Source organism: Euprymna scolopes, chromosome 12 (assembly GCF_053919585.1).
Source record: "Euprymna scolopes isolate OS-2025 chromosome 12, ASM5391958v1, whole genome shotgun sequence".
NCBI classification, from domain to species: domain Eukaryota; kingdom Metazoa; phylum Mollusca; class Cephalopoda; order Sepiida; family Sepiolidae; genus Euprymna; species Euprymna scolopes.
Window position 1 is genome coordinate 126,643,491 of NC_136493.1, and position 12,613 is coordinate 126,656,103.

The 12,613-nt window shown below is 34.9% G+C and overlaps 1 protein-coding gene across 2 annotated transcripts in view; it reads left to right on the forward strand.

Moving 5' to 3' along the window:
- The window catches only part of LOC145291470 (integrin beta-1-like), a 116,113-nt gene that overhangs the window by 56,171 nt on the left and 47,329 nt on the right, over window positions 1–12,613 (forward strand). For both annotated transcript variants that reach the window (XM_080137343.1, XM_080137344.1), the window contains exons 10-14: window positions 2,690–2,764; window positions 4,938–5,126; window positions 6,392–6,465; window positions 11,183–11,237; window positions 12,067–12,216. In XM_080137343.1, coding sequence (XP_079993469.1) covers window positions 2,690–2,764; window positions 4,938–5,126; window positions 6,392–6,465; window positions 11,183–11,237; window positions 12,067–12,216 — 543 coding nt within the window. The remainder of the gene's footprint in view (window positions 1–2,689; window positions 2,765–4,937; window positions 5,127–6,391; window positions 6,466–11,182; window positions 11,238–12,066; window positions 12,217–12,613) is intronic.

A 12,613-nucleotide genomic window follows, 5' to 3' on the forward strand; every position in this document is an offset into this window, starting at 1 on the left:
AATTCAACAGATAAAAATATCGACCTGAAGAAGGTCGAAGGTAACAGCGGCTGAAAAATAGTACTCCGAATAATGCCAGTGATAGAACTTATGTACTTTAAAATGTTCTGTTCAGTCAAAGAGAAAATAACTAAGGATTACTTCTAATCACAACCCGTGCTAGAGTTCTCTCCCCTGTACATTTGAAGTGGTACTCGCTGTATTAACGTTACTTAAACTGAATTCGAACTTGGAACATTCAGGTTTCCAGTCCGTATTGTCAACCACTAGACCACTCTCACCTCCAAATAGCGCAATAAAACAAAGGTTGACTGATAGTTTACCCCTCCCCCACTCTCTAGTCACCGTATTGGACACAACTTGGCGTTTCTCCAAAATCCGCTGTGAAATTTGTTGCTAACTCAGAGGAATTTGATGAGTTATGCCTCATAATTGTCAGAACAGTTCAGCCCAGGCGCTCAAGACCAGATTACGTGAAGTTACCCCCTTCGTAACCCTGCACACTTTTCAAAGTCAGAAAGGCTTTCTTGGTATCTTCGTGTCAAAATTCACTGCTTCCCTCAAAAAGTGTACACATTCGTTCAAGGTAGATTAGGGGAAACATATGTTTACGAATTTCAATACTTGACATACCCAGGCCGCTTTCAGACGATGTAGATAGCAGATCGTTTCATGTCACAAGAACTTGAAAGATCTGCACTAATACAAGTAGAGTGATCGCAAGGAGCACTGAAAGAAACTGGTAAAGAATGCGAGGATAAATGTGCGAACACCATACCTCCGTTCTTCCTTTCAGTATAAGATTTCTCAAATACTACAAATGAACTGCGACCTTAACCGCTTTCAATACTTCCGGCCAATTTTTCTCCAACTGGAGATAAGAACTAAAACAAATAAAGAGTCTCTTGCATGACACATCACCAGACACTTATACGGAAGTCGATAGATTTGTCGCATTTAATTTTGGCCCCTCTTACATGTTCTTACTGTTTTATTTTCGCGTCAATGGCTCTAATCTAAGCACTACTAGGTAAAAGCATAGTCTCGTCGTTGGAATAAGTGCGGACATAATCGTGGTCCAAGCACGGAGGACTGAATTCACACTAAGTCTAACGTTTTTCATTGCGTTGTCTTGTTTCAACGAGAAAACACGGTAGAATGTTAGACTAATTATTTTATGATTTAAGCTGTTTTGTTAGCGCTATTGTTTACACAGATAATAATACTAAACAAACGATTTTTAGATATAAGCAAAGAATACTCCAAAGTGAGAAATATAATCAGACACGTATATGATTTTTAAACCTTATAAAAAAGGAGGGCCCGTGAAACATTAGTGTCGTCATAGACAACTTGATTAATAGACCATATGTCCAGAGAAGCACAGAATTGTATTAATAACTCAGATCTTGTACAATTTTAGCTATCTCGTGGAATACGGATCGTTAGTTAAGTGGTCGAAGGTGTTAGACAGTCCCTTTTCTGGGGTACACCTTCGAACCGTGTTACATTTTGGTGGGTCCACCACTTATCAAGGTCAGGAGACAATTCTAGGATAAAGGTTAAGTTTTAGGTAGATGGTGAGACATGATCAGTAATGATAGAACTTATATAGGGCTAGATCATTTAAGATGACGGCACAACAAGAATTTATTCACATTAGACTTGAATACGACCATCCTATAGTCAGCCTAAAAGTAGCTACACGTATTGTGTTCCACAGCTGGACAGTTCTAGTAAGATCGCGAAATGTTCATCGCCCACTAAATTTTGAAGATGATTTTGTCCCCTGTTAAGGCAGGAAAAGATACTCTAAGAAGCTTCACCCCAGACTTGGTAGCAGTACTCCATTTCAGGATGTATTCAACTTGTACAGGCATAGGATTGAATTGGAGTAGAGGACGGTAGAACTATCTCACTATTTTTCCAATGATTTTGGCAACTGATCTGATGTAGGCTTTCTATTACAGATCAGGAGTGAAGGGTAATCCAGGAAATTGATCGAAGCAGTGTGCTTCCTCATGAACTGTCCATTTCAACTGGGACTAAGAGGGGTGTAAGCGTTCGTGGTGAAAAGATAAAAGTTTGATTTAGGATGCATTAAAGGTAACTATTAAAGGTAACTATTGAAGGTAACTATTAAAGGTAACTATTGAAGGTAACTATTGAAGGTAACTATTACCCCTCACTCTCTATCTGTGCCTAAATCTAAACGCAGATTCTATGGACAAAGCTTCTTTTCTAGAACTGCCTGCCTGTGGAACTCTGTTCCTCTGGCTTGTTTTTCGGCTAACTAAAATGTGGTCGTCTTCAAGTTCAATGTAAACAAGATTTTGTTGAGCCGTCTTTTTAAATAATCAAATCATACTCAATTTCCTAACGATTATTACGCTGTTGTCCTAATGAGCACCGTACACTCTGTTACCCTTATCCTCATGTGGCCTTCAAACCTTGATAAGTGATGGCTTCTTTGTAAGAAAAATCTAGCCATATTTTCCACCGTTGTCCCACACGCTCTTGGTTGGAGAAGAGAGAATCAGTGACATAGATAGTAGTATCGTCTGCTTAGATGTTGATGAATGATCGTAGAATATGATTTGGGAGATCGTTGATGAAGATGGTTTTCGGTTTATTTTTCTCCTTGATTTCTCATGTAAAATATTGTCTTTTGTTGTTGTTTTTTTTTCAGATGGGAGGAATCGTGCTGCCAAATGACGGGGAATGTCACATGAACAGCGGTGAAGATACAAAGGAATATATACAGGTGCAAAACAAACATTTTTCAAAACTATTTTGCAAAAGTATGGACTCTTTAATATACATTCACTCAAAACTAATAACACCCTATCATAGAGTTCATCCTTCAAACTCCTCGAATTATCATTCACAGGAAACATGAATTAGAACGCATAAACAGAAGACATTACCAAGCCTACTATAAAGTGGGATCCCTCTAGCGTGTTAGAAAATTACTCACGCATGAGAGTATACTATATATTTATAAACTCACCATTCACCCATGCATGGAGTATTGTTACCACACCTGGACTGGCGTATTTACTACTAGTCTTTACTTTTTGGACAAGGTCCAAAAAAGAGTCTTCAATCTAATAGGTCCCACACTATCGGCTAAGCTCCAACCTCTGTCCCATCGCAGCAATATTGTATCCCTGTGCCTGTTTTACAAGTACTTTAATGGAATGTATTCTGATAAACGCATAGCACTTGTGCTCTTCCTCCCCCCGACGTACATACTCCCGACTAACTTGACAAGCAGCAAAATACCACCCCTTCATTTCTGAGGTTCTTGGATGCCGAAAAGTCTTCTACTCTATTAGTTTTTTTTCCCCCATAGACTGCTAGACTTTGGAATTCTTTCTCTGTTTCTTGCTTTTTCTGAGTATACTAAAATGCAGGAGTTTTAAGGTAACACGAACAGACATCTCCTGGCTAAACTCCCCATATAGACCTCTGTAGACATGATCCGAATTAGCATCCCTTCACTTCTAAATGGCAGTATGCCTTGTTTGGAGTGAAAAAAATACATGTTTAAAAAATGGTTTTAGATAGGATATTTTAATAGTTTTATGATCCTATCTGAAATTTTTTTTTTTTAATCTATAACCCAACATATAGATATCTTGTGGGATTTTAAAAATTGAATTTGAATAAAATTTAAACTGACACATCAAAATTTTATTCTGATTATCCAAATTTTCATGTTATTGTTGGACCATGTTATTAGCATTATACTAACATATTACTATCTGGTCGAACTCCTTGCCCGGACCAATGTGACTCTCTCTCTCTCTCTCTCTCTCTCTCTCTCTCTCTCTCTCTCTCTCTCTCTCGCCAGATTTCCTTGTCTCCAATCAGCTGCCTCATATCTTCATGATCACAGTTGGCGTCATGTGCAATTTGCTGGATGTATATGGATCTAGATCGTCCTATGCACATGCGCCCATGCCGTAGAGTTTACAGCAATACATTTCTTACTGGTTCTTGCTTGCTCCTCTGCCAGTGACCGGCAAATCATAGACGTCGCTCCCTGATTGTAGTAGTTATGGCAGGTAGGTTGCCATAAAGTTGCTGCTTCGTGGGATGATCTTGCCAAGATATATTTAACACTGTTTGTAGCATATGGGTGTACGTGGCGTCTAGTTTTCTTTCCAGTCTGTTAGTGAGTGTCATGTTGTAGCACAGTAAACAAGGACAGACTCTGAAGAACTGCCTTTTCAGTTTGTCAGTTAGCCTTGAAGTCCATTCTGACCGCAGCTTATCCAATTCAGCCTATACTTTTTAAATGCGAATTTATTACAACATATTACAATAGTATATATTAAAATACCATAAATTTGAAGTTATAACTATTACTAGAGATTAAAAGTACCTAACTGTTGTGGTTCGCATCATTCTTCGTTTAAAATAAAGACGGAAAGAATGGTTGGTTGTTTTTGTTTTACAGCATGTCAACCCTTTTCGGGTTATTTAATGCCGAATCCAAAGATTTTGAAGAAAAAATTTTTTAATAGAATATATTTGTTGTTTTCACGTCGGTTTCTATTTAACCCATAGTTGGGACCCTAACAGGTACTACCACTCCGGGTCAGAGTGGACCTGGGAGCAATGGTAATTAAAGGGTGGCTCCACACTCCCCAAAGCCCACAAGCTGGGGCCTCACCATTGGATATAGTTTAAGGTCATATCCAGGACCTGCGGAAAGAATGTGTTTCGGTGTTATGCAAGAGTTATATAAAACTTGGCAGTTAAACTGGCGTATTACCATTTCTTTCGTTTACTGTATTTTCTTTTCGATAAAATGTTTCGTTTCCCCTAAATACCGAATTGTCTTTCTCCCGAACCCTTACCTATCCACAACACTAATAAAATATGATATCTATACATGACATATACTTTCTCTTCTAATTGTTGTATAGGATTATCCGTCATTGCAGCATCTTGCGCAAAAGCTGCAGAAAAATAAATTTACCGTTATATTTGCCATTGCTGGTAAAGAATACCAACCGCTTTACAATTTGCTTTCTCAAAGTTTGATGAGTTCTTATGTCAGTGAATTGGGAAACCAGAATTCTACGATTGCCAATATCGTCACAGAGGGTTACAAGGTAAGTGCTTTCTTTTTAATAGACTGCAATGTTTCGTTGAACCATTAGACGTTGGCAATTTCGTTAATGACTCAGATCTGTTTTAACAGGATTATAATGATGCTAAAACTCTCTGCAGTTCGAGTATAATTTTAAAAACGATGATTTTCGGGAATAAATACTGTATTGACTGTATTAAAATGACACTCACCCTAGGTTGTTCGAAAAGAGGGAGTTTCATAGGAGCATTAAATTCACAAACGGCCCCTAGTCGCATGTATTAGGAGAGATGACGACGTTAGACTTTCGCAATTCTCGCAAGGAAGTGTCGACGCCCTCCTACATACAATGCCTTGTATTCTCAAATATTCACCGATTTGGTACTGACCAGGTTCAACGTTGCTTAACTTCGGTGATCTAACAAGAATCGATGTGTCAACGTGATTATGGCGTATGGGAATAAATGACGAAATGCTAGTTAAGGGTGGGCAACCTTTTGGAGAGTGAGGGGCAAAAAGTTATGCTGATTTTAGGAGGCGGATCAAAGAGCTTTGGCAGCATTATCATGGAGGACAACAATGTTATTAAATAAGTTAATAAATTTTCTGTGCGTTTCAAGAAAGCAAGTATCAAATATAATATCTGAGTATATTTAAACGATATCACTTATTTTACTACAGGAATATAAAAAGGAACACTACAAACACACTTTAGATTTTATATTGTGTCCTGTATAATGTAGTGGATCAAATAAAATTCACTCGAGGGCCAGATTTGGCCTGCGGACCGGATGTTGCCAGCATATGTAGTACAGCAATAAAATGGTGGGTATGTCTTAAATGTAAGAGATCTACGTCAGTAGTGATTAAGTTAGCTAGTGTGAATTTTGATAAGGGTCAAATTTAGTGCATGTCATATTAACCTTAATCTGTAAACAGAATCAGCCACAGAGACGGGTGATGTAAATTTGAGGCAGCGGACAGGGGTGAAGCTCCATAGATAAAATAGTAGTTGAACGATGATGAATAATGTCACGTTTTTCGAGCGAGAGCAAACTAAGATTTTCAAATCAGATTCTAATAGGAACAATTAAAACAATTTTCTTTTCAAATATAATCAATCCCAGAACTAATGTGCATTTTAGCATGTATTTTGCGTTATTAAAGTGTATAGAAAATGTCTTTGGGGAAACAAACGTTATCTTGCATGTAGTTTAATGACAGATGTTTGTCTTATTTTTTGTCTTCGAATTTTGATATTCTTGTGTCTCTTCATTTTGTTTCCAGAACATATCTTCGACCATCGAAATGAAGGCTGATACTGACAATTTCAAAGTTCATTTCCGAACGAACTGCACTAAGTAAGACTTTGTTTAGATTATATTTTACTACGTTTGGAACATATAATATATCTCATCCCACGCAATCTCTCTCTCCTTCTCTCTCTCTCTCTCTCTCGATATATATATATATATATATATATATATATATATATATATATATATATATATATATTAAATGAAAAATGAACTGTAAAAGTTATATATAACTTTGTTATATCATCAGAACAATAAGGAAAACTAAAGGGAAAATTAAGAAAAAAAAAACTCTTTAGGCCATGGCATTTCGAAAAAAATGCTTCTCATCAGAAGAAGAGAAGGACTAAAATTATACAAAATGCAAATATAAAAAACTTGTTATTATTTACTATTACCTACATATATAACGCCCTTCCTATTTACCCTTATATATTTTATCTACTTTTCATTATTTTTTTCCATATTATCCTATTCTTTCATTATCATTTCATATCTAAACGTTATTAAACCAGTTTTTTTTTTCCTATATTTGCATCTTGTATAATCCTGTCCCTTCTCCTCTTCTGATCGAAAGCATTTAACTTAGAAATGCCATGGTCTAAATAGTAATTTTTCTTAATTTCCCCCTTTACTTTTTTCCCTTATTGTTCTGATAATACAATCAAGTTATATACATAACTCTTATTGCTCATCTTTCGTTTACTATATTTACTTGCTCCTATTAAGAGTGTTGAGCTTCTCTTATCTTGATAAGCTTTTCTCTGTTAAAGATTTACTCTTTGATAACATAATTATATTATCACTCAATATATATATATATATATATATATATATATATATATATATATATATATATATATATATATATACACGTAATAAAAATGAAACCGAAAAATAAATTTCCAATGGTAAGGTAACCTTATCTAGATAAGAAAGTCTCTACTCGGTTAAGAGGAGCAAATAATAGAATAAGTTAAGAATATAAAACGTAAAGTTATATAAGAACTTTATTATATTATCAAGTCAATTGGGGTTACAGAAAGAGGAATACGGGAGGAACCTCTTAAGGCCATGACATTTCGAGGCTAAATGCTTTTCGTCAAAAAAAGGGAAAAAAACAGCATTATACAAACGTAAAGGTATAAAGACTAGACCGGCTTTGAAAATATTCAGATTTTAAATGTGGTGAAGTTTTCCCTCTGTTTCAGTATTTGAAATCAATTTATTGTTCTTCTAATTATTTTTTTTGCGAGATTCCCAAGTTTATTTTGTTTTTTGTTTTTTGTTTGTTTTTTTGTTTTTGTTTTTTTTGTTTTTGTTTTTTGTTTGTTTGTTTTTTTTGTTTTTTTTTATCAAGTCTTTACTTATCAATGTAATCGTAATGTATTTCTCTTTATGCAAAGATAGATGGGGAGAGCGAGGGGGAAGAACGACAGGTAAATGGATGGATTGTCCGGAATATTTTCCTTAACTTCAAACAACGGTATTAGTGCAATATTGTCTACGAGTCTATCTGTACAACATTTCTCGTTTCATACCATATCTATCTATCTATCTATCTATCTATTTATCAATCTATTTCTAGCAAAGTTTTCGCTGTTTCAGTTTTTTAAGTCAATTTATCGTCTTTCTTATGAATTTTTATGAGCTTCCCGTTGTGTGCGTTGTTTTATTTTTTTTTTTTTTTACTTTTTGTTGCGTGCGTTGTTTTATTTTTTGTTTACTGGATTTCTTTAGCGTCTTTTTTTTTTTTACTTTACTTATCAATATTATAATGATGGAGTTCTCTTTATGCAACGATAGATAGAGAGTGAGCAGTGGGAAAGAAAGAAAGAAAGAAAGAAAGAGGGAGAAAGAAAGAAAGAGAGAGAAAAAGAGAGGGAAATATCAACCGGAAGGTTTTTAATGTCAGAAACGTTATATCTGCAACGAGAGACCTTGTTTTCCACATGTGTGTGATTTTCTTTGAGTCATACGATCTCGAACGCCATCCACGTCTCTAACGTGATCGTCCTTTTTAAAGTTTTTATTTTTCCCTACCTGGGAATTCTGCATGCATTTGCTTTTGCACGTCCATGCTATGTTACACCCTAAGCGGTACCTTCCCAAATTTTGCAGCAATACGCCATCTTAGGACTATCAAACTCTTATACAGGTAGAGGATCGCATCATAAGCCAGGTATTTTCTTGAGGGATAGAATGATCCAAACATTTTCCCAAAGGCATTAACAACAGATTGGCTATAAGTCTTTCGTTATACAGGGTATTTCAAAAGTCTTTGGCGAATCTTTGATTAATGAATAAATCGAGTGAAAAAGAGTCTGGTGACTTTATTTTCCAACAGTATGGGCCGCCACCACACTGCTACCTCAGACAGATGGATTGGATGATCTGGGCAAGATGATCACCATCTCATGCCCTGGCCTCCCAGATCTCCAGATCTCACATCTGTAATTGGGGGGGGGGTGAAATGACTGATCTATGTGCCTCCCATTCCAAGAGACGTAGATGTTGAAAACCCAAATAAAAGAAGCTGTTGCAACCATTGACAACGCAATGATGGGATGCATTTGGCAAGAATTGGACTATCGGTTTGATGTATGTCGTGTGACCAATAGTGCTCACATTGAGCATCTTTGAGCATTCCATGAAAAACTTGAGATTACAAACTTTCTGAATATACCAGATGCGTTTTTATATTCTTAACAGTTCACGGGATATTCAATGTTAAAATGTGCCCAAAACTTCTAGAACATCCTGTATATTTGAAGTCAAAATGAATTCTAAGGGAGAGTGAGGATAACTCAAACAATGGTTTCCTCAAGGAGAGACCCATTCATTTCAACTGAGACAAAACAAGGATTCAAGTATTGTTGATGGGGGAAAGAGCTTGGTATTAGAAGTGTTTAAAATTTGTTTTGTTTTGTTTTTTTCACATTGCACTGCCTACTTCGGATCCAAAAAGATAGAATCAGCTAGAAATTGATTACCAGTGCTCTTCGAGATGCTATCACTGACAATTATGACCATTTTCATATTATAACCTTTCTTCTACACACATCTCATATCTGGCTTGATAATTACTCATCCAGAAATAAAATGTTCGTTTCACAACTCATGGGGTGTCCCGAGTATGACATGCTACTACATCAGGAAATGTTTAAACAGCTTTGTAAGTGTGGGAGCTAGTTCCGGTTGAAACTTTTTAAGCACTATGACTGGAATTCCGTCAGATCCAATTGCTTTACTGGAATCAATGTTTTTAATAAGCTTGGCAACATCATGTACATGTATTTGCATGTCGCATTAGTGTGTTTTCAGTCCAAGGAGGAAATGAATTGTCACATATAGGCCAAAAGCTACTCGGTTTAAGACATGGTTGGTTTTCAATTGATTTATGAAGTATATTATGAGAGGATTGAAACTGATGAATGAATACAATTTTATCATTTATCAGGATGGTTTGTGAAAATTATTTGAGTTGAACGCAGCCGGGTTATAGCATGAAGGAAAGCCGTCGGCATCATGACATTAGTCTTTATGGAAATTGCTTCCGACAATGCATGAAGCCACTTGGTGTAAGGAGTTTAAAAAAAAACGTCCAGATAAAAATCTAGCCAACAATAAGCGTTATACGAATAGATTCCAGCCCAGCAAATAGCAATTCTTCTCCCTTTGTCAGAAACATCGTACATGTAATGTGAGGACTAAAGAACAAAATAAGAAAAGTTAAACCAAACAATATGAATGCAAGATATTAAAAATCTGAATAAAAGAAACTGTTTACCAAAATCAATAAAGGTAAGCATTATCGATGATATTTAAATATTAAGTTAAAAAATAATATTCATTTAAATGTCATAAATTCTTTTATAATTAAAAAACAAATACAAAGCAACACTCAGGAACAGCAACAAATAGCAATTAACTCGAAGAAGGCGTAAATATATATATTAAAAAATATTTTTTCTTTAACATAGTAGTTTTTTATTAGTCTCTTTTGCATGGTAATCCGTTACGAAATTAGGAAAGTTAATGTTCATCAATATGGAATTAAAATCCATTGTATTTCTTATTAGGACAGGGTTAAAAATATTTTGATGTAGACGGCTACGTATAAATCAATAAGTTTGAATAAAAGAGGAAGATTTAAAGAAAGCCATTCATCGTTATTTACGTAAATAGATATCACTTGATTGACGCGAATCTTCGGCGTTTGTATTTCCTAGTAAATAATTTTTGCATCTCGCGATGGAGTTAAGAGGACTGGTTTCTCACTAAAACTGATTTAAATTTTTTCATGTGCTGTATTTATAATCAAAATTACAACGCATCCAGCCTGTTTACTATACTTATACGTAAAAAGACAAAAATTAGTCCCTATAGAATTTGCATGACTTTGGGACGAAGCACACAGTGAACATTCCGCCATCTGCTTGCATGGGCAAACCAGTGTTCTCTTTATTTGGCGTCTATTTTAAAACTTAAAATAATTTTACCTGAATTATTTCCCTTTGAACGCATACAGCGAATCTGTTTGTGAAATAACGATCCGATACAAATGAATTTATAAGTGTTAAAAATAGTTGACATTCGGAATAACCTAATCTTACATAAGAGCGTTCGATATTGTACAATACAACGAAATATGTTGATGATACGTGCATTGTGACATCTTATTATTATCATTATTATTATTATTATTATTATTATTATTATTATTATTATTATTATTATTATTCAATTTTTTTTTTTTTAGTGGCGGACAATGGATCCGGTCAGAGAAATGCTATAATGTGAAACTGGGAGAAACGGTTTGTTTAATTTTATTTATTTTTAAATTTTTTTATTTATTCTAATACGTTTTATATGAATTATGTGTGTTTTATATAAATTAAGAAATTACATGAGTGAGTGTACTTATATACAATATATGAATTTTGTTAAATTGACGTTAACACAAGGATACTTCAATTAAAAGTCAAATATGAACAGGAAAAATTATAGAGGAATAAAAGGCGAATCAAATGAGGTATAAGATGTTTAAACAGTTACATTAAATTTAGCTTAAATTTGCGGTTTTTGAGAAAATGACAAGTGCGGACTTTCATTTTGGCGCCATATATATAGCACCAAAAGGAAAATAATCAATTATAATAAACAGAATGACTCATAGAAATCTTTTTTCATTTTAATATACTTTTATAGAAATGTTTCTGTTGTGTCAAAAAAAAAAACTATTTTCTTTACGTCACAAGTGTTAAGCTGATACATAAATTCCATAGTTAACATAAGATACTGACCCAACGAGTCACGGGTAGTCTAGTATATATATATATATATATATATATATATATAAAGGCAAATTGCCACTAAAACGTAAGGGGCTACAGGATTACGGGCCATGCTTACAGAGGTACTCTAAGGCAGCGGGATATGTTACACTTAAATATTTCTGCATTTAATCATAGTCAGAAGAGCAGGATACAGTGACGGAATTCCAGAGTCTAGCAATTCGAAAAAAGACATGTTCAGAGTAGAAGGCACTCCAGCAGGCCGTCTATAATGAAGGTGTGGGAATTTACTGCTTTTCGATTTCGTAAGGATGATTTTATTCCAAAATGTATTCGTTTCTTTTATCAGGTTGATTTCCAGGCTGTAATAACTGCTCCTGAATGTCCAAAAGGCAACCAATCAGATCAGATTCACACAATCAGTATCCATCCAGTCAACTCCAATTCGCAACTTCAAATCGACGTTCAACTCATATGCAAATGTGACTGCGAAGAGAAGGTAACTCTCGTTTCTTTTGGAATCGGAAATTTAGTGAATACAGAATCAAAATGGTCGACAATAAAGCAATTATCGCTAATGTTGAATGCTATAAATAGTTTGGAGATCATTCATGCTCATACATATACGATATTTATTGTATACTATTCGTCGAGATAAATCTCTTGGTGCGACTCCATGGTTCAACCTAATTAAAATACAAAGATGTAGAAAATACAAAAAAATCTCTATCATGTACGTACCTGTCATGAAACGAAAATGTCATATTCCACAAATCACGGAAATTGATCAAGAAAAATATTTCATGAGAAAACGTGAAGTTTTGTTTTTGATCCGCTGTGTTGTTTTAAATAAAGGAAGACAACTCGATTCGAACTACTCAAAATCAAACTTCTAA